We start from the raw sequence: 25,831 nt of genomic DNA, 5'->3' as shown, positions 1-25,831 counted from the left end.
GATCTTGATGGTTACTTTGGGTGTATGTTCCTTATACACATCAATTCCACAGGACGAAGCTCTTCGAGTCATAAGGGAGACTTTGGATTTGAGAATAAGACTTAATTTTATACCTATGGATTTCATCTTGTCACTCAGCATTGATGGAGAATTATCTTTTGTTCAATGGCACATTTTATCTTCAAACAAGTGGTGTGGCAATGGGTGCATGTTTTGCCCCATCCATTGCCAACTTGTATAAGAACAAGTTTGAGGAGGAATGGATAGATCACTCACCATTTAAAGAACATATACAACAATGGTGGAGATATATCAACAATGTGTTCATGTTGTGGAGTGGCACATCCATCGAGTTGTTCCAATTCACGAGCTGGTTAAATACCTGTAATTCCAATATTCAATTCACGGAGCAACATTCTTTTGAAGTGATTAAGTTGCTATGGATTTCAAGCTAGGATTTTTGAAAAGAATACCAATAGGAATACCTTTTTACATAACTCAAGCTGTCATCCAGTACACTTAAAAAATAGCCTTCCATTTTCACAAACGCTTAGAGCACGTAGAATCTGTTCAGATACTGACATGTTTAAGAAGCAATCAAAAGATATGATGGACAAATGATAAGACAGGAGCTATTCACGCAGGATTTTAAAATCTGCATACAAGAGAGTCAAGTTCAATAACAGAGATCTTCTGTTATCGAGTACCAACATTAGGGATAAGGAATATGACACTTTCACCATGGTATTAAAATACACAGAGGCAAGTCCCAAAATTGCAAATATAGTTAGAAAACACTGGGATATTATTCAATCTATTCCCGTCTTTAAGGAAAAGAATTTAAGAATCGCATATGTGAGGGGAATGAACTTAAAAGAGAAGTTGAGCCCCGCAGATATATTCATCAAACCTCGGAGAAAAGCGAATCAAATTGTTGGGCACTTTAAATGCGGGACCTGTCAGGTCTGTCACATCACTAATCAAATGAAAATGTTCAGTGACAATGTCAATCACAGAACCTTTGCTTTAAGACATTTTAGTAATTGTTTATCTGATCATGTTGTGTACACAATTACTTGTCCATGCTCAAAGATTTACGATGGAATGACAATTCATCAATTAAAAGTAAGGCTGCTTGAACATCGATCGAGCATTAGAAGATCAGTTCGTAAAGAACCTTTAGTGGATCACTGTTTACGGATGAAACATGCTTTTGAAGATCTTAAATGTTGATCTTAAATGATTGACAGGATTGAACCTCTCAGCAGAGGAGGGGACCGGAAGTTAATGCTACAGCGTAGTGAAGTGAAGTGAATTTTTCATCGCAAAAGTTGAGAACCCTTAGGTTTAAATAGCACTATTGACTGGCATGTGTTCTATTAAAATTTTTGAATTTTCATCTACATCCTTGACAAGAACATATTCAGCAGTTAATACATCTGTTTAGCCCCTTGGGGGGCGTTTCTATGCAAATCACATGATGACGTTTTTGTATTTAAACATCTAGAGTTGGTTTCAGGGCCATTTTCAAGAGAGACAGATGAAAGAACGTGTGGGTGTTCCTGAGGATTGTTTCAGCTGAAATTAAAAAGTTAAGTGTTTTGAGTTGATTCTGGTTAAACAACAAAGATTTTTTTCTCTTCCCAGATAATACTTGGTGTCTTGATCTTTAAGCACTAGTTCCTGAAGAAGCCTCAAAGGGGTGAAACAGCGGCCTTGTAGAACGTTTGAGAGTTAAGTGCTGACTTTTCTTTTCATTTGGAAGAGTTGTTAAAGTTCACATAAGTTTTCACAGATGAACGTCAAATGATCGCACATATATAAAAAAGTTAAAACAAAACGGAGTTTTCAGCCCAATGAAAGAAATGAAGTACTGGTTTTAAATGTCTAACCATGTCTCACTAAGGGCTACAGTCCTTTAGTTTCTGAGAGATATGATACAGCTCTATAAAATAATGAGTGGAGTGGAACGAGTAAGCGTGAATCGCTTGTTTACTCTTTCCAAAAATACTAGGGACTACGGAGCACGCAATAAAGCTGCAAAGTAGTAAATTTAAAACAAATCAGAGAAAATATTTCTTCACTCAACGTGTAATTAAACTCTGGAACTTGTTGCCCGAGAATGTAGTAAAAGCAGTTAGCTTAGCAGGGTTTAAAAAACAGGTTTAGATGGCTTCCTAAAGGAAAAGTCCATAGACCATTATTAAAATGGACTTGGGGAAAATCCACTGCTTATTTCTAGGATAAGCAGCACAAAATATATTGTACTGTTTTGGGATCTTGCTAGGTACTTGTGACCTGGACTGGCTACTGTTGGGAACAGGATACTGGGCTTGAGGGTATGGCAAATACTTATGTACTTAAGACAGAGGAAGAGCACAAATCAGAAATGGTTGCCACTCCCATGGATGGCAAAGGAAAAGTTTGGTTTGGCTTGGCTCAATAATGAACTCGGTGAAGATGGAGTTTACTTGGAAATGAAACCTACATTACCTTCCCCAGGCTCTCTCTACCGCTTAAGAATCAGCTTATTAGTAAAACTAGCAGGACAAGCCCCTGAAGCAGCCCAATGTACTCCATGATTCAGCCAGAGTCACCACTGGAAATTGTCAGAATGTACAGAAAAATTCTCCCCCTCAGGGCAAATGTAGGTCTTATCAGCAAGGATTCCACAGCATTTCAGCCAACAATTTCAGCTCTCCTCTTTAAGTCATTGGTCTTCTGTAAGAAAGCAGGCCAGAGAGCTAGTGGGGGGAGGGGATCTGGCAGCACTAGCTATACCCCCAATATGTCCAAATATACTGCAAATTAAGCAGCCCTTGTCCACAGAAAAATAACAGTCTTGCCCCCTAACTTAGATGGCACAAGTCACCTATCAGCTCAGAAGTTAAAAATTAAAGTCCAACCAAGAGTTGTACAGCTACCATGTATCACATGCGGGAGATAAAATACTAAATTGTTTGAACTGCACAAGGTTCTTATTAAGGCACGGCACAACTCTGTACTTTCTATCTCCACTTGTTGTTAGATGGGCACAAACCCTTAAGTCCTATACTCATCTGGTGCTGACATGAAACAGTATTTATGAAGTAATTTGCAAAAAGGACCCATTTTTATCCAAGGACTCTGCACCAGTTTTCAAAAGAAAAGTACAAGCATGCTTCCCCTTTGAAAACTAACCCAGCAAACAGCTTCTGAATATATTTTCACCTGCTTTCTCTGTGCATACTTTTTCCGTGGAAAACAATGCATGTACTTTTGGAAATGCAAAGCTACATGTCTTATTGCATTCTGTCCTAACCCCACCTTTGGGAACAGCTCTGCACCATGCAAGGTAGAACAGCATACACAATAGCAACAAAGAGAGTGGGCAATTTTCAAAAATCCCTTTAATTTGGATAAGTCAGTATTTTCCCAGATGAATAGCATTTGAAAATTGACCTGCTCTAATTATATTATAGAATATAATGGCAGAAAGCATAGGTTTGCATTTCCTCTCTGTGGTGCATAATACAGAACAGTTTAGACAGCACACTCAAACTAACACCCAAAGGTTTTCACGGACCCAAGAGTTGTCCAGTATTATTTTTTATTGTACTGAAGTGTGTTCAACCATACACCAACAGAATGAATTTGCTCTGAAGTTTAGCAGTGTTTAAACCTACCAAGAGCCTATCATGATAAACACAAGCAGCATCAGAACTCAAGTAATCAGATAAGTAAGATCTTAAGCTTGTGTTGTGGTTGGATTTGGCAACTAAATGATCAGCTGTGTCTAATCTGTGAACAAGTCTTTCCCTTTCCACTAGTGTCTGCACATATACAATATTCACTGTGGAGATGGACTTTACTTACAGGAGAGACAAATACAAGCCTGGTCTAGAAAGGTGAGTAAAGCTTCAGATTTTGTCACCAGAGATCTGGTAAAAGCAGTTAGTGTAGCTTTGAACACGTTTGGACATGTTCAAAAAATAGTTATTGATCAGGTAGACTTGGGGAAGCCACTGTTTATCCTTGGATACAAGCAGTTGGGAATCTAGGTACTCTGAGCTCCTGTGAGGTACTTGTGATCTGGATTGGCTCATCTTTGGTCTAACCTATCTTAAAACTTCCTCTCCGTCTCTAAGTTCCCCCCAATGGTCTTTACCATACATGTACCTCAATATCACCTTGTTCATACCGGAATCGGCTAACGCCGTTTACGGTACTATGTAAGCCACATTGAGCCTGCAAAAAGGTGGGAAAATGTGGGATACAAATGTAACAAATAAATAACCTAATATGGCAGTTCTTATGTTTCCTCATTTTCAGTATATATATATATATATATATATATATATATATATATATATATAGTAATTTCACTTTTCATGACCTTTTAAATGCATATTCTTATACTTCTTACCTGAAGACCAGGAAAAAAAGCTAGCAAAGAGTCCATCCACGTTCGAGCAGTCAGCATTGGTTTGTGAATATGCACATCAAGCAGAAGAGGTGGCTGGCTGATGTACCTCATTATGGCATCATAATGCTAAAGAAACAAAAATAAAAATGTCATACCAATTTAAGATGCAGAAATAGGTAATGGGTTCCAATAAGATGTAATATCACAACCCAATTTTATATATCCTCCTCAGGCAAGAAAGGTAATACAGATGCACTTGATTGTGATGTCACCCGACAAGAGTCAGCACACCCAGAGCCCTCCTCCAGTAAAGAATCTTTGAGGCTGCATGGGAATTCCCACACCTTCTGCCTTAGCTTTTAGTCTATTTTATCTGCAGACCTGAGCAGACACAGACCTCTTTCATCTCAGAGACAGAATTCCAAAACAAATGCTAAAAAAAAAATTGATTCCGGAAATTTTAAACATATAAATCAAAGCGATGTATAATACAAAATGAAATTAATGATAAGAAAGGAACACCATTAGTATATAGGACAGAACACAAGCATATCAAGGGCAGTATATGAAATTCTACAATAAACATAAACAAGGGGGAAGAGTACAAAAAGGGAGAGGATATGGGAAGGATGAGGTGTTGAGAAAAGGGCGTATGGGAGACTGAGGAGTTGTTGGGGGGGGGGGGGGGGGGGTTGAGGGCATGCAGGTGGGACAGATCACCTACTGACTAGAAACATACTGCCCAATACATATCCACCTACAAGTCCCTCAGACATGCCACAGATACACATCTACACTCTGTCTCCCCATACACAATTACATATCATAGTACTCCCTCACACAGAGCCCCCTGCCCACTATTACCCTATCAAGACACACTGTCTTTTCCTCCTATCCCTCACACAGATACGCCTGAGTCTGTGAATGGAGAATAGGGAAATGTTCTATTGTGTCACACTGCATGTGCATTTTTCAAATACTTTAGCAGCGCAATACAATGAACTGACTTTAAACCAAGAGTTCCCAGTAGGGAGCACACAACATGTAGCCCAAAATAATGGCAAGCAGCTGCAGGTCGTTTATAACCAAAGGCCCGATGCACAAGACTTACCATGTTGTCAATGTTTGCTTTAGACTGGTTGTAGCCAGTCTAAAGCAAACGTTATTTTGCGAGTAATGCACAAAGGGGTTTTCCATGGCTCTAACATATGCCGTTAGCAGACAATGAGAACCTCATGCAAATGTATTACAATGAGCTCAATAGTATTCTAAATGACCATTCCAGGCGATGCACAGCTCCAGAGCGCCTAGCTTTAATGAGCTAATTTTAAGGCTGCTCTGGAACTGTCAGAGAGGGGGGGGAACACAAACAGGCAGATGCAAAGACTCTCCTCTCCCGACCCACCACACAGTGGCACCCCCCAAATCTTTTAAAGATTCCCTGCTGGTACAGTGGACCAGGCACCCCCCACCCAAGCAAAATCACCATGGTGGTCCAATGGACCCAACCCTCCCAGCAAAGATGTATGCTTGTGATCTAGTGAATCCCTCCTCATACAGAAGCAACAATTCCCCTCTCCTGCCTGCCTCTGGGCCCACACAGAACATATAAGAAAAAAAACTCCTTATATGGTGCTTAGCCCTACTCAGTGCATCCCTGGATGCACTGGACAGGGGCTGGGTGCCGCCATTTTGTTCTGGCCAGGCCCAGAGGCACACAGGAGGAAGGAGGTGTTGCTCCTGCCCTCCTGCTTCAAACTCTAAAGTACAGGGGGAGGAGGGGGGGGTCACTAGACCACCATGCTACATCTTTGCTTGGAGGTCCAGGAGGGGGTGCAGAGTGGTCCACTGAACCACCAGTCCACCATGGGGGGGGGGGGGGGGGTCACTAGACCACTAGGGTGTTTTGAGTTGTGTGGGGGGGGGGGGGCACCGTAGACTCCAGTGGACACCCCCCCCGCGCAACTAAAAAAAAAACTCTCTGGCAAGCTTTAAAATACATTTGAGAGCTCCAAATTCCAAAGAGTGACCGATGATGAAAAGGGGATCCATGCATCTCATTTGTATGTGATCCCCTTTGTCCATCGGTTGCTGTTTGCAACCTGGTAATTTTCCCCCTCGGCCCTCAAGTCTTGTTATATGGATAATGAAAGTACAAAATCAAGTTTAACTTGTATAAACATTTAAATGTACCTTAAAGCAAGTAATGCACTTGAGGCTTGATGCATAAAAGACCCCGTTAAAAACAGTGTGCGTTTAGATCCTCGGTAGAACTTACCGATTTGGAAATAACAAGCGATGCTCAAAGAAAATTGCAAGCAAATGAGCTGCACACAATTTCGGCAAGCAGCTCAGTAGGGAAAGCGACTAGCACATACGCAGAACATTTTCTCAGAAAGTGTCCTTGTTCTGCACATGGGCTAGGGCTGGTGCACTCTTTCCTTACCCCTGCAGTGCTTGCTGGCTCCATGCCCTCCCCCCCCCCCCCCCCCCCCCGGTCTCCTTTCACTTGCAGTGCTCTGTTGCTGGCTCCTCCTTCCTCCTGCAGCTTTGCCTTCGCTCTGCCCCCCTCCCCCATGATTTCACTTGGGAATCTCCTCCTTGCTGAAAGCTCCCCCCAGCTGACATCATAGGGGCTTTCCCCAGCCTACTGGCTGTCTGCTTATTTCTCCACCCCCCAGCTGATATTAAATTGACATTGCAGGGGCTTTTCCCAGCTGATTGGCTATCTGCTTGTTTCTACACCCCCCCCCCCCCCAGCTGACATCGTACCTGAGATCACAGGCTTTCTCCAGCCGACTCGCTGTCTGCTTGGTTCTCCACCTCCAAGCTGTTCTGACACGTTTACTATTGAAAATAATCTCCTCCTTGCTGAAAGCCCACCCTCCCCAGATGTTTCTCTGCTCCTCTAAAGCTGTTCTCTGCTCTGTGACAAGTTTTGCTATTGAAAATTCAAGCAGACTGCTCCTCCCAGTCTCTCACACAACGACAGCTCCAGACCCAATAGAAAATTTTGCATGTTAAAGGTAGGTGCTCCTTTCTGTGCATCACTCAGAAATGTCTGTGCATTGCTTGGAATGCTCATTTTAATACTAATAAGATCTTTGCAATATATTTGCATAGGATTATCGTTAGCTGCTACCCTAAAAGACAAAACCACACAAACCCCCTTTCTGCATTAGATACTGAATAACGTGATCACTAGACTGGCTAGCACTAGTTTAAATCAGGTGTTGCTAGCATGGTAAACTTTGAGCACTGGCCTCTTAGTAAATAGGCCCCACTGAGAATAAAGAGGTTTACTTTAGGTAATCTTCATTAATACGTATTAACATAGGTCAGCAAATGAGGCTATCCTTGTTTTAAATGGCGGAGATCTGTACATCATCTATAGACGAGTCTTGGTATATGGAAAATAAAAAGTATAAGAACAAACTTACTGTGTTAAATCTTTCAAGAAAACTGTCATCGCCAAGCAACACGTAGGCTTTCAATAAATATTCATAATAAGAATCTATTCCTGCTCCAACTCCGCTGTCTGGACAAAGCAAAATATATTAAAGCAAAAGTATCTTTAAAACACGTAACCAGAATTTGTTTAATTAAAAAATATTCTACAAATATCAGCTTATTTTCCAATACCAGGTAGACATCATAGTCAAGGAAGATTTGTCTCGGTGTGCTAAGTATAGTGCAGCAAACTATAACGTGACTAATCAGGTGGCTAGACCCACTGGGGGTGAAAATTTCAACCTGTATGGCTTGATCTAGGTGGTCATGGGCGCCAAATTAGATAGCTACCACTTATTTTCAGCATTAGTTGGCCCTTATTTTTTTCCCTCTCTCTCTCTCCCCTTCTCTGTCCTATATTTTATTGTAGTTCCTTTTCTTTTCTTTAATTTTATATATTTGATTGTTGTAAACTGACTAAATAGATTCCTCCAAGGTGGTATATCAATTGTGTAATAAACTTAAAACTTTGGAAGTTAACCACCTAACCTTGGGTGTTGCAAGAGCCAATTTCAACTAACCAGTGAACATTTCAATGCCTAGATTTAAGTCTATTTTCAGCTACAAACTAGTTGGCTGGGCTGTAGTTCAAAGTGAGTTTAATTAATTTGACACTCAAATGCATGTTGAATATCAGTCACTGTGTATATCATCAGAAACAGGCAATGTCAGTTATGAGGTGTGCAGCAAAAATCACAGGAATCCAACAAAGAGTTGCAGCGTTAACAATTCTGCTATTTTTTATTTTTGTTACATTTGTACCCCGCGCTTTCCCACTCATGGCAGGCTCAATGCGGCAGGCAATGGAGGGTTAAGTGATTTGCCCAAAGTCACAAGGAGCTGCCTGTGCTGGGAATCGAACTCAGTTCCTCAGTTCCCCAGGACCAAAGTCCACCACCCTAACCACTAGGCCACTCCCTGGGGATTGCACCAAGATCAGCAGCTCATTTCACACGGGCTATCTGAGCTGGCATTTGAACCTGTGGCCTACAGGTGATCACAGCCTTATAGAACCAGCAATCATCCTACAGCATTCTTAATTACCAAAGGTAGTTTTGGCAAGGACCCTGAGAACTGCCAAACCAGAAGTAAGCAGAGGCTTTGCTAAATGTAAGACTGCCTATCTTTCATTGTTTCCTTTGCAGGGTACCAACGTACCAAAAACCTCTGATGTTTGGTGTCTTACCTACACATCCATGGATGAAAGCTAATTCAGTTGCCATTAACTCCTGCAACTGGGATTTGTGTCAAAATTCATTAGCCAGATGATGACCACCTATTACCAGCAGGATGTTCAACAAAGAACTAATGTAACCTACGTTATAGAGCTTGCACGCACGCACGCACGACCGTAAACAAATCAAATGGTGAGGAGGAGGGTAGACCCATCAGGATCCTCTACCATGTACTGAAAATGCAAGCATGGTTAGGGTACTAAACACAAAAGTTATTAAGTGGACAAGACAAACACACACAGATATGGTGATTTTGCAAGCTTTTTTTCTTATGAAAGTGGCCTAAAATTAACTCAGATTAGTTTTCACAGTAGCCAGTGCTCAGTGGCCATCAACAGTAATTGTTTCGTCTTTTTTATATACAGAAAGGCAACAACAATAATTAGGGAATTCCACTGTACCTGTTTTAGTATATGCACAGGACAAGATGATGAGAAAATGAAATAAAAAATAAAAAAAGCTGTAATTCAGGCTGGCATAAAATATTTATATACAGAACGAACACTGCAGAAAAAACTGTGAAACACTCAAGGAGTATAAGGACATTGTAGTTTCACTTGTATTACTACTTATTCTAAATATTTTGCATACTACAATACAAATGGCCATCCTGGTGTTCTTGGGATAAGAATGTGTTACTGTATTTTTTTTTTTTTTACAGATACAGCCCCCAGCAACACATACCAACATTCTGTAAAACCTGGTATGTACTGACGGGAGATGTTTCGATTTTGGGGTTATATAACTTTTAAAATTGGATGTACAGTATTCTTCATTGGCATATCCTATATAATAAAAAGCACCTCCAACGTTCTGAAGCTGACTCCATGGCACAAAAACCTTGAGCCATTCATGCTCACCGTCCGAAGAAATGATGTCAGAACTTCCTGGTATGTCACCAGCAACACTAACCAACCAAAACAAAGCAACAGCGTGCCCAAACGTCAACAGCACAAAACCGCCGAGAAGAACAGTGCCGGTAAAGCACACAAAACCTCGCACACTCAAAAACAGCCCCACCCCCCTTGGCTCTGACACTCGCCCCTCCCGAGATGCCTCTGGACCACGTACCCCAGCAACAAACACCCTCATCCGATTACGGACACCCGCCCTCTACTATCACACTTCGGACCTCCCCCTCCTCCACCAAAACACTCCCTCCTTTCCGAATCGGCGAAAAAAACATAAATTATCTCCCCCCTCCTGTCACGACACGCCTCTGGGCATACAGGACCCCACCCTCTACCCCCGCGCTCAAGAGTCTTCGTCCCTCCGTAACACCCGACCCTAACTCACACTAGCAGCACCCTCCATCGACGGTGTAACGAAAAAAAAACCCACAAGAAACAACATGGAAACAACCAACTCCACCCCTCAACAAACGCAGACCCCACTCCAACCACCACCACATTACAACCACCCACGCCCCCCCCACTGTCATTCACAAACACAGAATACCCCCCCCGCCACCCCCCCCCCCCAAAAAAACACGCAGAAACAAATCCAAAACCACTGCAAACCCCTCTGAATTCAAAAACAATTCCTCCTACTGACAGAAAACACACAAAAAAAAACCCCAGCAACAACACAGACACAACCCAATCCACCCCTCAACAAACGCAGACCCCCCTTCCAACCACCCTCACATTTCAGCAACCCACGGACCCCCCCCCCCCAAACTGTCATGGACAGACACAAACAGAACAGAAAAAAAAACCCCAGCAACAACACAGACACAACCCAATACACCCCTCAACAAACGCTGACCCCCCCTCCAACCACTCTCACATTTCACCAACCCACGGACCCCCCCCCCCCCCCACCTGAGACAACGGAGGGGGAAGAGGTCCTGAGGCCAGAGGGGAGGGGGTCCAGAGACCTGAGAGGGAGGAGGGGGTCCTGGACCGAGATGAGAGGGGGGTCCTGAGACCTGAGAGGAGGGGGGAGGTAGACCCAGAGAGAGAGGGGGAGGGGTCCTGCAACCACAGAGATGGAGGGGGTTCTGCGACTACACAGAGGGAGGGGGGGAGGTATCTCTGGCACACACACTCTCTCTCTTCTCTCTCTCTCACAGTCACTACTACTACTACTACTACTTCTCATTTCTGTAGCGCTACTAGACATACGCAGCGCTGTACACTTGAACATGAAGAGACAGTCCCTGCTCAACAGAGCTTACAATCTAATTAGGACAGACAAACAGGACAAACAAGAGATAAGGGAATATTAAAGTGAGGATGATAAAATAAGGGTTCTGAACAAGTGAATAAGGGTTAGGAGTTAAAAGCAGCATCAAAAAGGTGGGCTTTTAGCTTAGATTTGAAGACGGCCAGAGATGGAGCTTGACATACCGGCTCAGGAAGTCTATTCCATTGTCTCTCTCACTCTCATACACTGTCTACCACACACTATGTCTCACACTGTATCACATTCACTCTCTCTGTGTCACACAGTCACTCTCAAGATCTCATACACTCTCGCTCTCACAGAGTCTGTGTATCGCACACATACTCTCTCACACGCTGTCTCACACAAACACTCTCTCTCACACACTGTATCTGTGTGAAACACACTCTCTCACACTCATTGTGGCTCAAATACGCACTCGCACACACTCTCTCACAGACACACTCACACTCACTCTCTCTCTGTCACACACACACATTCACTCTCTCTCTCTCACACAGTCTCTCTCAAATATACACACTCCAAGGAAAACCTTGCTAGCGCCCGTTTCATTTGTGTCAGAAACGGGCCTTTTTCACTAGTATTCAATGTTTGTGGTTTATTACAGATTGGCTTTGTTATTGTGATTTCTGTAATAGGAGATTTCATTTTGTACCACAGTTGGCACATTCATTTGTCAGATGTGTTAAGAAATATAATAAAATAAATATATATGAAGGACACTCACCTTTACGAACCCAATCTCCAGTATGAATGTTAATAGTAACGCCCACCAAATTACTGCTACGCTGTCGCTTCTCCCAGAGAAAATCAAGTGCCTTCCGTGCATATTCCTGTAACATCATTACAAAAAGCAAAGGTTTGAAAAAGGTCTTCTCAACAAAAAATAAGTTTCTTACACAAAGTCACAGAGATGGCTATGTTGTCTCAGGCACTACCTTAACAGTTCTGTAAATATTTAGGATCAGGTTCAAAGTCCAGCACAGCAGATGTGACAATTCATCTTTGCTAAACAGATAATAACGACACACTTGCATTGATGCTCATTTTATTACCATGCACCATAAGCCCTACACTCAAAACAGCTATTAGCACATACTTTTATCTACAGGGAAAGCGGAAATATTTCAAAAATAGTTCACCTTTCTCTCTCTGTAGGAAAACAAAAACTAAATATTTAGAAATATGCAGCGCAAGCAAAGTCATGGAGAGAGCTGTTCGTCACTGGAGCAATGTGTGGAGGTGGGAAGGGAGAACTCACAGCAGTGTAGCCTTTTTCCACTAGTTTCAGGTGGATGGCGTTTTTCCGGGCTGTGCAGACAATGTCTGCTCTCTGCGTATATGCCTGTTTCAGCGGGCCCTAGGTGACATTTTACTGTACTTTGAGCAGGATGTGACCTCACGGTTAGGGCCAAAGGAGTGGACGTGGACCAAGTGACTATCCAACAGGGTCATATTTCTTTGACATTGTGGGCATCTTTTTTTTTTTTTTTTTTTTTAATTTTTAGAAGTCTTTATTGAACATTGTTAATTCTGAACATAGCGTACCTAACACATTCTCAATACAAATTTGCACATAGCAATGTGCCAATTACATAACAAAGAATACACAATAGAGTTTGCCACGCATAATCAAATACAGAATATACTTCAACTTTTTAATTATTATTTATGAGTGACCTCCCGTTCCCTGCCTATCGCCCTCCCCTCTCTCCCCCCTCCGACTCCCCCCCCCCCCCCCCGAGTCCCTCCCCTTTCCCTTTCCCCCAGTGCTTTCTCTGGTCCTCCACACTCAAACTACATTCTCTCTTTTTTTCTAGTTAACTGCATTTACAAAGAACTGCCATATTGAGTGCCATTGACCTGTCCGATGTTTTCGTGTTGCTATGAGCCTTTCCATTTCACACACATATTTTAATTTGTTTTGCCATCTTGTAATTGAGGGGACTGTTTTTTGTTTCCAATGCAACGCTACTGTCACTCTGGCCACTGCTGTCACCTGTCTCAGCAACTGCTGTTGACAAGATGTCAGTCCTCTCACCGGTGCAGAGAAAAGAAACATTGTGGGCATCTTTTAAAGCCTGGTTTCTTGTTATTTTTAGATTTCTCAGCCATAAAAGGTCTATATTAGAGCAAAGAAATTTGAAGAGCAGTAGTGATCCGTGTCTGAATACTGAAAATGGACCAGAAAAGCTGGCTAGTAGGATGGAAACCAGGCCTATAGCCACTAAGGAGGGGGTGCCTCTGCACATACCCAAAAAGGCTTCTAGGCCTTTCTAGGCTCAGCAGAGCATTGTCCATCGGACGGTGATATCATTTATGTATGACTGCCTTATCCAGCTCATCCATGGAGAAATATTTGAACTCAAAGAGCATTCAGCATATACTTTTATCTACAGGGAATGTGGGAATTTTCAAATAGTTAATTTCTCTCTAAATAACAAAGTTTAATATTCAGAAGTATGTTGTCTAACTATTTTTATAGGATTTGTGGTGTGGGGGTGATCATAATTGTTAAGTTTGGGAGGGCAGGGGCTTACAAGCCTCAAAGTAGGGGTACTAGCTCAAGGAAGCAGCCTCTGCAAGTGTCCCAGAAATACCAAGAAGAGGAGGAGGAGGAGAAAATGACTTCCACACAGAGGGGACAAATCAAAAAGTCTTTTATTGAGGCACCAAGAAAAGACCTGACACAGGGCCATGTTTCGGTGGACAAACCTGCCTGCTTCAGGGGTCACAAGAACCATTCTAAGAACTGCATACAGTATGTGGTGCCAAAATGCAACAGCAACAAGATAACGGGAACACTGCCAGCTATTAGGGTGCCAAAGGGTACTTGAACCTAATACTTAATAGGTAGTTCAAATAAAAAGTAGCAGCAAATAGCAGCTCAGCAGGAGGATCACCACTCACAGAGTAACTCCTCCTTATTCAGCACTAAACCAAGCACAGAAGAGGAGAGAGAAAATAATAGAGAAGAGATTGGAGACAAAGACATGGTCTATGGAGAACCCCTGTTATAGGTAAACATTTTGTTTGCATTCGAGTAGTGCTAAACGCGCATGGCGTTTGCTCTCAGTTTGTCTTCAATTTTCGTTTAAACCTCCTTTGACTCATAAGTGTTACAATTATAGAAGGACCCCTGACGAAGGTGTGCGTGCTGAAACACAGTCCGGGTTGGGTCTTATCTTTGTAACTGGATTGAGGTTTTACTGACTATGGATGAATTAAATTTCTGGGACATTATTATTATTGGACTGTTTATGTTTATTTACAGTCTTGACTAAATATAATAAGGTTAGGGTGCGGAACAGCATATAATCACTAGATATAAATCAATAGTGCTTCCCACGTATTGAAAATGATTTAAACTTTAATGATAATGACAAGATACTTGTAACGAAGGAAAAAATGGCCTCACAGAGCTCCTGGACTAATACAATCTAATAGAGCTAAATCGGATCTTTATATGATCCTCTGTTCATCATTGCCCATACAAAAAAACCTTGGTAAGTACTGTAGAGTCACTAACTGATATGAAGGCAATATTTGCTATACCACTTTCGAATAGTGCATGATATCTCTACAGTAACTATATTGCAAGTTATGTAGAAAGTTCTAATAACTGAAAGACTACTTATCTTTCAAATTCACTAGCTTCCGACACTTGTAGCTTCAGTTGATAGAGCTAGTTTCTACTCCCTTCGCCCCAAGCCTTGGGTTCTGGTAGTGTGCTCAGAAAGGAAAGGGCGAATTTTGCTGATATTATAGAGAAAGAAACGACAGTTTTAGCAGTCTGTTGAATATGTGCAGAGAAGGAGAGGGAGGAGTTGAAGATGACCCCAAGGTTACGAGCTGATGAGACAGGAAGGATGAGAGTGTTATCCACAGAAATAGAGAATGGGGGAGGAGGAGAGGTTGGTTTAGGGGGAAAGATGAGAAGCTCAGTCTTGGTCATGTTTAGTATCAGATGGCGCTGAGACATCCAGGCAGCAATGTCAGACAGGCAGGCTGATACTTTGGCCTGGATTTCGGCTGAGATTTCTGGTGTGGAGAGGAAGATCTGGGAGTCATCAGCGTAAAGATGATACCGAAAACCATGGGATGAGATCAGAGTGCCAAGGGAAGATGGAGAAAAGAAGAGGTCCCAGAACAGATCCCTGAGGCACACCAACTGACAGTGGGATAGAAGTAGAGGAGGATCAGGAGGAAGTGACGTCACGAGATTAGATGGCTGCCTAAAACTCTTGCTCCTGCACTTCCCCGCTGAATAGAGCTGTTTTCTGTGGTGCCCCATCACAAATCAAGTGCCAAATCGGGTGGACAAGGTTGGAATAACCCGCTCCACATAATGAGCAAAATCACGACTTCGCAGACGCGGGAGGGAGAGCGCCACTCGACAAGGCAGACGGCGAAAGGCCTGTCGCGCCATGCTTCTCCGGAGCAGCGGCAATCATCAGATTCTGACACTGCGTCTTCCCACGTGGACCGGCGAAGTTCGGCGCTTAAAAAGAAAAGTTACCCTAAAGATCTAGCGAAATGCCTTGAAGCAATACGCGAAGAAATTAAGGCATCCAGGGTGGAAATTCTGGAACACGTGGACTCCATTAGCATGGATCTACGGGAGCTGGGAGGCCGCGTGGTGACACTAGAAGAGAGAGCCGACGAGCAAGCAGAGGCTAACGCGGCCATGGACGCACGCATCGGTCAACTGGCTGACCAGGCTGAGGAGCTACAATATAAGCTGGATGATTTAGAAAATAGAGGGCGCAGACACAATTTGAGATTTCGGGGAGTACCTGAAAATGGCGGCGGCGAAGATATCCCAACTGTCGTGCGAACTCTCTGCGAGCACATCATGGGAGAGAGCTACACCCCTGGAGAGTTGGAGATAGATCGTGCACACAGGGCACTGGGTAAAACAATGGCAAACAGGCCTAGAGATATAATTGTGCGCTTTACATCATTCACATTTAAGGAACGGGTCTGGCAGCGGGCTCGCCAACTGACCACGCTAGAATATAAAGAAGCGCGGATTACAGTGTTTCAAGACCTTTCATTATACACGCTGGCTCAAAGGAGGGCAATGAAACCAGTCCTGGAGATCCTAAATAAAGAAAAAATTGCATATCGCTGGAGCTTTCCCTTTGCTGTATGTTTTGAATTAAAAGGCAAACAGCTCCGGCTTCGCCGGGTCTCTGAAGCATGGCAGATCTTACACGAAGCAGGCCTGACCCCGACACCTGCGCTGCCAACAGAGATAGCGCCTTCCATGAAAGCTCGCTTGCAGAAATGGAAGCGTGTGGGTCAGAAGAATCAGAAATAAAGGAACTGAATTGGTTTGTACACTGGTAAACTCTGTTATAAGTACTGATGTCTGCATAATGGGACTTATCAAAATACCTGGAAGTGGGAAAGTTTTCAAGTGATATATGCTCCTATAAGGGGTGGGTGTGCCACGGATGAATAGCATCATGAGTAATAAATCTAAAGAGAGGGGGAACTGTGTTTTGTAGGGGAGGGGGAAGGGTAGCCAATCTGATCGGAGAGGTTTCTTTCTCTGATAACCCATTCGGTGCCTAAGGCACTGTCTGGTGGGGGGATGGAATCAGGTAGACCTGGTGGGAATGGGGGAACGAGGAGGGAATTTAAAGGTTGGGAACAAAAAGGGAGGGTAGGGAAGGGGGGAGAACAGTGGGAGGAGGGAGGGAAGAGATTACGAAAGGGATCTTGGGGCAAGGTTAAAGAAGGGGGGGATGGGGTGACTGAAAGGAACTTATGTATAGACTGTACTATATGCTGGGAGACTGAAATGTTCTTACGCTTATATTGTGGTACAAACTGGACTGTAAAGCTGCTGTTAATATCAAAGTTGCATACTATCTACACCTTGAACAATGAGTACTGAATTAAAAATAGTATCCTATAATGTCAAAGGTTTGAATATGCCCCAAAAGAGGCAGAAGCTCTATAAAGAGCTACAACAATTGAAACCACATGTGGTTCTCCTGCAGGAGACGCACCTCCGAAGCAAGCATGAAAAACTTCTCTCCTGCTCGGGATACCCTGGGGTCTATTGTGCTTCATCTGAGGCCTCCAAAAAAAGAGGGGTGGCTGTAATGTTCCACTCAGCAGTAGCGGTAAAGGTGCTACGAATAAAAAAAGACCCGGGAGGGCGGTTTATATTCTTACATGTCCAAATAGACCAGGTTGACTTAACAATAGCATCTGTATATGCCCCCAACAGTGGGCAGGCAGAGTTCTTTACTAGAGTGAAGAATTTGCTAGCCTTATTTGTGCAGGGCCCTTTAATAATGGGGGGAGACTTTAACGCAGTCCTTAACCCAGAATTGGATAGAACGGGACCTACCAATACGGAGGGGAGAAGAGAGGCTTTAGCACTGGCGTCACTGGCACACTCCCTGGGTACACTAGATCTATGGAGATTGACACATGTGGCGGACAAAGACTATACATATCACTCCCCAGTGCACAATTCTTATTCTCGTATTGACCATATTTTTGTTGATGTTTCGCTGGTAGAGCAAGGTCCAACGGCTGGAATAGGTAACATAACGATCTCCGACCATGCACCTGTATGGGTCACCTTGCCGAATATAAAATTGGAAATAAAGGATAGGAGATGGACACTGAACACGAGCTTGTTGCTAGAACAGGAGGTGGAAGACGGCTATAGAAAGCTGTTGAAGGAATACTTAGAGTTCAACCTTAATTCAGGCCCATCCTTAGCTACTGTGTGGGATGCAATGAAGGCAGTCTCAAGGGGTTATTTTTTAAAACTAGCAAGCACGCGCTCGCGGGCACGTAAACTCCAAATAGCGGGATGTATGGACCGGATACAGGTGCTGGAGGACCAACACAAAGCTAATAAATCACCTCACATATTGACCCAACTGCGTGGAGAACGGATGAAGCTGGACTCCATTTACACAGAGCAGCTTAACATGGGCCGAGAGAGGTTAAGGGCTGGAGTATACGAATTTGCCAATAAGGCCGGCCGGCTCCTGGCTATTAAATTAAAGAGACAAAAAGTTGATCGTACAGTAAAGCAGGTACGTGATGGCACAGGATCCATAATATATAAATCAGACCTTATTCGTAAACGCTTTAGGGAATTCTATCAAACATTGTATACACAAGAGATCACACCCACCTCGGAATCCATCGATACCTACCTGGCTGAAAGTGAGATTTCAAGCCTAACACTCCAACACCGAGAGTTGTTAGATAAACCCGTTACTCCACTTGAGGTACAGAAGGCAATGCGCGGCATGCCCTCCTGTAAGTCGCCTGGATTGGATGGCCTTCCGAATGAATTTTATAAGAAATTTGCAAAAGAACTGGCCCCACTTCTCGCGGACCTGTTCAATCAGGTGGGAAGGGGGGGGAAGTTGCCTACCTCAATGATGGAGGCATGGATTGCAGTATTACCTAAGCCAGATAAAGATCCGGTTGAATGTGGTTCTTACAGACCTATCTCAATCTTGAACTCAGATGTTAAAATACTGGCTAAAGTACTGACAAACAGACTGGCACCATTGATGCCGACACTCATACATCCCGACCAGGTTGGGTTTGTGTCGCATCGTAAAGCTACAGATAACATCAGGCGTACCCTGGACCTTATATACCTAGCAAAAAATACTAAACGGCCTCTGTGTCTACTTAGCTTGGACGCAGAAAAAGCTTTCGATAGGGTCCATTGGCCCTTCATGTATAAAGTTCTGGAGGCCATGGGATTTGGAGCCCAATTCAGGAAATGGATCCAGGCACTATATGATTCTCCCCAAGCGTGTGTTCGGGTCAATGGGAGTAATTCAGAACTGTTTGGACTTCAAAGGGGAACTAGGCAGGGATGCCCTTTGTCTCCCCTTTTATTTGCAATGGTTATGGAGCCATTTGCTTCAAAACTAAGGTCAGATCCGGGAGTGTATGGGGCCCGTGTAGCGGACAGAGTACATAAGGCAGCTCTTTTCGCGGATGATATTTTATTATATATTACTCGTCCTGAGCCCACCTTCTCTAACCTTCTGTGTCTTATAGAGGAATATTCAGCAGTTTCTGGCTTCAAGGTCAATATGACAAAGTCGGAGGCTTTGAATGTTTCACTTCCAGAGGATATAGTAGAGACACTGAAGGCACAACACCAGTTCCGGTGGGCTACAAAACACATCAAATATCTGGGGGTTAATATCACTTCCAATCTATCTGAACTAACCGAGGCCAATTATAAGGGGCTGACCCGCACCATCAAGCTAGACCTAGAGCGTTGGGGAGATCAGGAGGTTTCGTGGTTCGGAAGGATAGCCATTGTTAAGATGAACGTGCTACCCCGTCTGTTATATCTATTTCAAGCGCTACCTGTAATGCTGCCCAGGCGAGTCCTTGCATCCATGCAAGATTCTATTATGCGATTCGTCTGGGCGGGTAAACGTCCGCGTTTAGCGCGCCAGTTGCTCTACCAAGTTAGGAGAAAGGGAGGATTGGGTGTCCCAAATCTTCTATGGTACTACAGGGCCGCTCAAGGGAAAGCTGCGATTGAATGGCATCAGAATTACCCTGATAGACAATGGGTGCATATTGAACAACATTCCTTGGGGACGAGGCCTTTGGGATCGCTTGTGTGGCTTCCTAAGCCTTTCAGAGTGCTGAGGGAGGGTATGTGTCCGTCCATATGTGTCACTCTCCACTATTGGGATAGCATGTTTCCAAAAGGGCGTTGTATACTAACACGTATGGCCCCTATAGCATTTAATCCCATGTTTTTACCCGGGAACGAAACGGGGGTTTTTCAGCGGTGGCATATGGAGGGCCTGAGCAATTGGGGTCGGATGTTTGAGGAGGATTCTCTGATCCCGTTTGAAACCCTGAAGATCAAATACTCCATAGAGGATGGGGATGAATTTGCCTATTGTCAATTAGCACATTTCCTTAAAACTGAGGCTGTACGTAAGGTCATAAAAAGGGAACGGTTATGCCTAGAAGACATATGTGAGAAATTTGCCTTCTCACGGGGATTGATCAGTCGATTATATCACAGTATCGCTGCACAAGTATCTAGCTATACTCTACATAGGAAGAGTTGGGAAAAAGAGACTGGAATGGCCCTGGGGGAGACTGAGTGGGAGAGAATAGAGCGACATGTGGCCGGAGTGTATAGCCATGTCCCATTTAAAGAAAATGCAATGAAAGTATTATACAGATGGTACCTCACTCCGGACCGCCTTCAGCGCATATTTCCGGATTCTTCCGGGCTGTGCTGGAGGGGATGCGGACAAAGAGGGAATATGGGTCATGTGTGGTGGAGATGTGTAAAAGTTCGGGCATTTTGGAAGTCAGTACATGCTCGGTTACAGCAGTGGGTGGGATGTTCAATTCCGTGGACTCCTGAGCTCTTTCTCTTTTCAGTACAGCCACCAGGACTAAAGAAGCCCCAACAAATCTTGGTGCAACAGGCACTGGGGGCTGCCAGAGTCACCATAGCTTCCCATTGGAAACAGACAGGGGTCCCGCCAATCAAAAAATGGCATAACAAATTGAGCTATGTGTGTGAGATGGAGAGGTTGATAGCAGTTAGAAAACGCCAGATGAATAAATGGCAATCGATATGGAAACATTTCTCTGATCGCTATGCAAACTCTGTAGTGTGATGTTATCATGACAGCAGCCTGTACGGTTACATCGCTAAATTAAATGGGAGGGAGGGAAGGGGGGGAAAATGGGAAGGGGGGGGGGCGGGTAGGACACAGGGGGGATAATTAGCGAATATTGAAAAGTTTAAGAAAAATAATTTGAAGTCTACTAAGGTTTGGATTTGAATGTTACAGTTATATACGAAAAGTGTATTGGCTTTACCTATGTTTATGTAAGATTTGTGGACAGGTGCATCATTTTTATTGTATCGCAGCAAATCTGTATTTTTGAATTGCACAATAAAGACTTCTTATAAATAAAAAAAAATAAAAAAAAAAGAAGTAGAGGAGGATCCACTAGAGTATACACTGGGAGAGATAAGAAGAAAACCAGGAAAGAACAGAGCCCTGAAATCCAAGTGAGAACAGCGTATCAAGGAGTAGGCTGTGATCAACAGTGTCAAAAGCAGCAGATAGATCGAGAAGGATGAAGATAGAATAGAGACCTTTGGATCTGGCCAGGAACAGATCATTGGAGACTTTAGCAAGTGCTGTTTCAGTAGAATGAAGGGGGTGAAAACCAGATTGAAGTGGATCAAGAATAGCTTGAGATGAAAGAAAGCTAAGGCAACAGCGGTGAACAGCACGTTCAAGTATCTTGGCTAGGAAAGGTAGGAGGGAGATGGGGCGATAGTTGGAAGGAAGATTGAGGATATGACAGATAATTGTGCAATAGAGGTCTACCAAGATTTGGTGTGTACCATGTTGTTGAAGTGAAAGGACTTAGGTGCAATAACACAATATCTTTGAGCTGCTAATTTGTGATACCGTTGGCTGTTTCCATTCAACCTCTTGCTTACCGTTTCTGGAGCCTCTAAGAAAGTTCATACTGCTGAAGCCTGGAAAGTTCTGGCTGAGCTGGGCTGTATTAACTTGCCGAATACTGCTGGGTGTACTACAGCAGCTATGGAGAGATCTCCAGATCATGCTTGGAAGAAGGTTCCAGGAACCCGTTCTAAAACATTCTCCTCTGCCAGAAAGTCTATTCTCTGACTGTAAGGGTCTGGACTTATATCACGATTACTACTGTTTTTGTTATACTATGATTTAGGATTGCACCCCATGTTTTTCTGCTCACTATAATGCGTTTATTGTGCTTCTTCCGGGATGGTAGGGCTGCTCAAACAATTAACTATGTTGGGGATGGGGGGCTGTATAATTGAGAGGGAACAAAACCTGGCCCCTCTTTGGTGGCGAGTGGCTTGCTCTATTGGGAGGGCTGGCTGAGGAAAGCTGTAGCCAGCTTATTGGGGGGGGGGGGGGGGGTTACAGAGGGAGGGTTTAGGATGGAGGGACAGGAAGTAGAGTTTTATCTCCAAAATTAAAGGGGAGGATGATAAAATGTATTATACTGATGAGGAGCATTAGATAATAGTTTTTGCTTTTTTATACTAAGTTCTATGAAGATGAAAGCGAGGGGGGATGAGGAATGTGTTCAGCAGTACCTCAATCGTTTTAGTCTTCATAAATTGACACAGGCAGATAAAGGTCTTTTAGATGCCTCTATTACGCTTACAGAGTGGGGGATTAAACAGTTGAGCAGTAAGGGCCATGGTTTAGTTGGATTCTCCGTGAGGTTTTACAAACTATTCATTGGGAAGGTGGGAGGCTTACGTCGTGTAGGGAATGGTTTAATCTCTGGTTTCTCTTTAACATCTAATATGCAGGAAGCGGGATTTCCAGTCTTACTAAAACCTCATGGATCACACTTTCTCCAGAAATATTACTCAATTGTTTAAAAGAAGAGGCCAGCAGCACCGAAAGATCCGTACACTGATCTCTACAACTGAAAGCCTAGTTCTTAAAAAATGTACGTCTAAAAATGAAAGGAGAATACCATGCAGAAGATCCCTCATATACTGCCAAACTTCCTAATGTGCAATCACTAACATATTCCTAATGTGCAATCACCAACATATCACATCCATGTCAGAAGAAAAAAAAAAAAAAAAAGGAAAAGAAAACAGCAGCCCTCCAAATGAATGAGAGAGCTCTGCCCAGCATTTAACTATTTTTTTTTGTAGGGTTATAACTAGAGCTTCATTTGATTATATTACATCACTTCTAGGAAGACCTGTGCTTTTTGCACACATTTCAAAGGTCATAAGTACTCTATACCACCAGTCAGTTTCAGTACTTTTCAAACAAATTAGTACTACCTCACTTCATATCTTGTTTGAAGACCGTTCTAGCTGTTAGCATAAACAGATGTTATTTTATACAAATAGACACACTTGCTGTGAGGACTGGAAGAAGAAATGACCTTAAAGTCAGAGATACAATTAAATATTTGTACTACATGTGATAACTATTCCAATATTTTATCATTAAAATGTCTAACAAGCAACAGTGGATCCCAACAAAGAATGCAATAAGACAACATAAAAGAATTCTGTTTTCATTGGTTGCTTAGTTTGAACAAAGGTTATGCTCTTTTCAGGATGAGCAACAAGTCTTAAGCATGGTTACTGTTCAGAGTTTTTATCTGTCACAGTATTCCTGTATGAAAAGAGATATACAAAGTGATAAGAAGCTGAATGCTAAACTGAAAGCAAATATATCAAATCCTAGAAAACCAGTTAGAGATGAAGATATTGTGAGGCAAACCTCAAATATGGCCATTCCAGTGAATCGACTCAGAGCAGCAAACTCTAAGATCAGAGTACCAGCACAGGCTGTGCAGGTGTCAGTTTCTGTTCCTGTTCGAGCTTCAGGACTTTGAACACCAAATTTCAAATTTACCTAAAAAAAAAGAAAGAAGAAAAATAAAAAAATGTAAAAAATCTACTAAAATCATCATCATCTTACAAGTTACAAAGATGTGCAAAACCAGAAAAGTTTCTGCAGGGCATGACTTGTGCTCTGCTAGATGACTAGCAATTAAATTACATACTTGAGATTACAATACCTTAAGAATGCTTTTTCCCTGCAGAGGATGCTGAAGCCAGAAGGATACAAAACTATAGGATACATACTTGACAACCAAGTGTACCTTAGTGCTGGGATGTATCCAAGCAGGTGGAGAGGAATAACTGAACTGGTGAATTATTCTTTGTATGCCATATAGCCACTGTTTTGCTCTGATATAGTGAACTCAGAAGTTTATTACAGTGAAATGTTTACTTACTGGATATATAGCACTATAGTACTGAACATCTTTAGGAGGAAAGGAGAAATTAGATCTTACCTGCTAATTTTCTCTCTTTTAGTCTCTCCAGACAGGAACAGACGAATGGGTTTACACTCCTCTACCAGCAGGTGGAGACTGAGAACTACTGACATGTGTCACCTATAAGTGTCTCCCTAGAATAGATCCTTGACTAGACAAGCAGAAACCCCATATAAACCCAAGCACATGAATTCCTGGAGACCAACAGGGTCAAGATCACCCATCCTGAGTAACCTTTCTTCCGCAAACATGCCCTCTCAAAAAAGCCAAGCCATAAGACAAAACGGAGTCAGGTCAAACATCTGAACCGGACCCTGGGATAGAAGTTCTACTGAGACAGAAGTCAGAGAGGAGCCTCCACCTGTAGGCAAACCAGATTCCCATACCAAGGTCTGTGAAGCTAATCCGGTGCAATCAGGACCACCGGACCTCCGTGCTGATTGATCAGGAGAAGCACCTTACCTATCAAAGGTCACAAGGAAAAGACATACAGCAGACCCTCAGGTGGTCAAGCCTGGGCCACAGCATCCAGGCCCTCCGCCCAAAAATCCTTGCAACGATTGAAGGGCTTTGGTATTGAACGAGGTGGCCATCTGGAGTCATGACTGTCTCTTCAACCCCCATGAAAGGGCTGAGTCTGCTGGAAATAGGGGCCCCAAGAGGCAGGGCCAGACCTATCCAGCCAATAATGACAAGCCTCCCGAAACTGCCCTCTGGCTGATGAACCTCTACCTTCAAACTGGGGCTTGTCCTCCGGGAGCCTCGGAAGCATGGTATCCTCCAGACTCTTGACTAGTTTACCTAGTTCTTACTCAACACCCTCACTTATCACCCCTACCACTGCAATTTCCCCACCCCTAGCTGTCTGTTCGTCTGTTCAATTTAGATTGTAAGCTCTGTTAATCAGGGACTGTCTTTTCATGTTCATTTGTACAGCGCTGCGTAAGTCTAGTAGCGCTATAGAAATGTTTCATAGTAGTAGTAGTAGTAGTAGTAGTAGCAGTTCCTCCCCAAACATCAAGGAACCCTTAAATGGAAGATGACTGAGCAAAGACTTAGAAGCAGCACTGGTTGACTAACCTCAAAGCCACAAGGACCACCGGGTCGCCACAATGAGCGTCATGGATTTAGCCAACACGTGCAACAAGTCATACACAGCATCAGAAAGAAAGAACCCATCCCAACTCAATTTTTGCCAGCTCCTGGTCCACCAGAGACCAGTTGTCAGACTCCCCGTCCAACACACGCTCAGCCCACTGGAAGCAGGATCTAGCTACCAGACCATCACAAACAGCTGCCTGGACTGCAGCACCAAAACTCTGTTTCAAGAGCATCTCCATCTTATGGTCCTGAGGATACTTAAGGGACTACCACCGATGCATAAGAAAGGACCAAGATGCCTTATGAATGCCCTTCAATACTACCCATGGAGCCTCTTTAGGCTCGTCCTCAAAACGCAGCACAGAACATCCCTGCGCAATCAACTCCTGAAGCTCAACATGATGGAAAATGCGGACAACCAAGGAGTCCTCCCTGGGGGGAGGAGGGAGGTTCTCCATCCACTCCTCAGTATCCGTTGAACTCGTAGGAATCATGAAATCCTCCACAGGCCTAT

General features: G+C 43.4%; 1 protein-coding gene across 1 annotated transcript in view; it reads right to left on the bottom strand.

The window, feature by feature from the left end:
* The window catches only part of EDEM3 (ER degradation enhancing alpha-mannosidase like protein 3), a 104,622-nt gene that overhangs the window by 51,382 nt on the left and 27,409 nt on the right, over positions 1-25,831 (bottom strand). Inside the window, exons 7-10 of the mRNA XM_030205622.1 lie at positions 23,655-23,789; positions 12,065-12,170; positions 7,846-7,943; positions 4,406-4,531 (exon numbers count right to left, since the gene is read on the bottom strand). Coding sequence (XP_030061482.1) covers positions 4,406-4,531; positions 7,846-7,943; positions 12,065-12,170; positions 23,655-23,789 — 465 coding nt within the window. The remainder of the gene's footprint in view (positions 1-4,405; positions 4,532-7,845; positions 7,944-12,064; positions 12,171-23,654; positions 23,790-25,831) is intronic.

This window comes from Microcaecilia unicolor, chromosome 6, assembly GCF_901765095.1.
Source record: "Microcaecilia unicolor chromosome 6, aMicUni1.1, whole genome shotgun sequence".
Classification (NCBI taxonomy): domain Eukaryota; kingdom Metazoa; phylum Chordata; class Amphibia; order Gymnophiona; family Siphonopidae; genus Microcaecilia; species Microcaecilia unicolor.
This window is presented reverse-complemented; position numbering and strand designations above follow the sequence as displayed.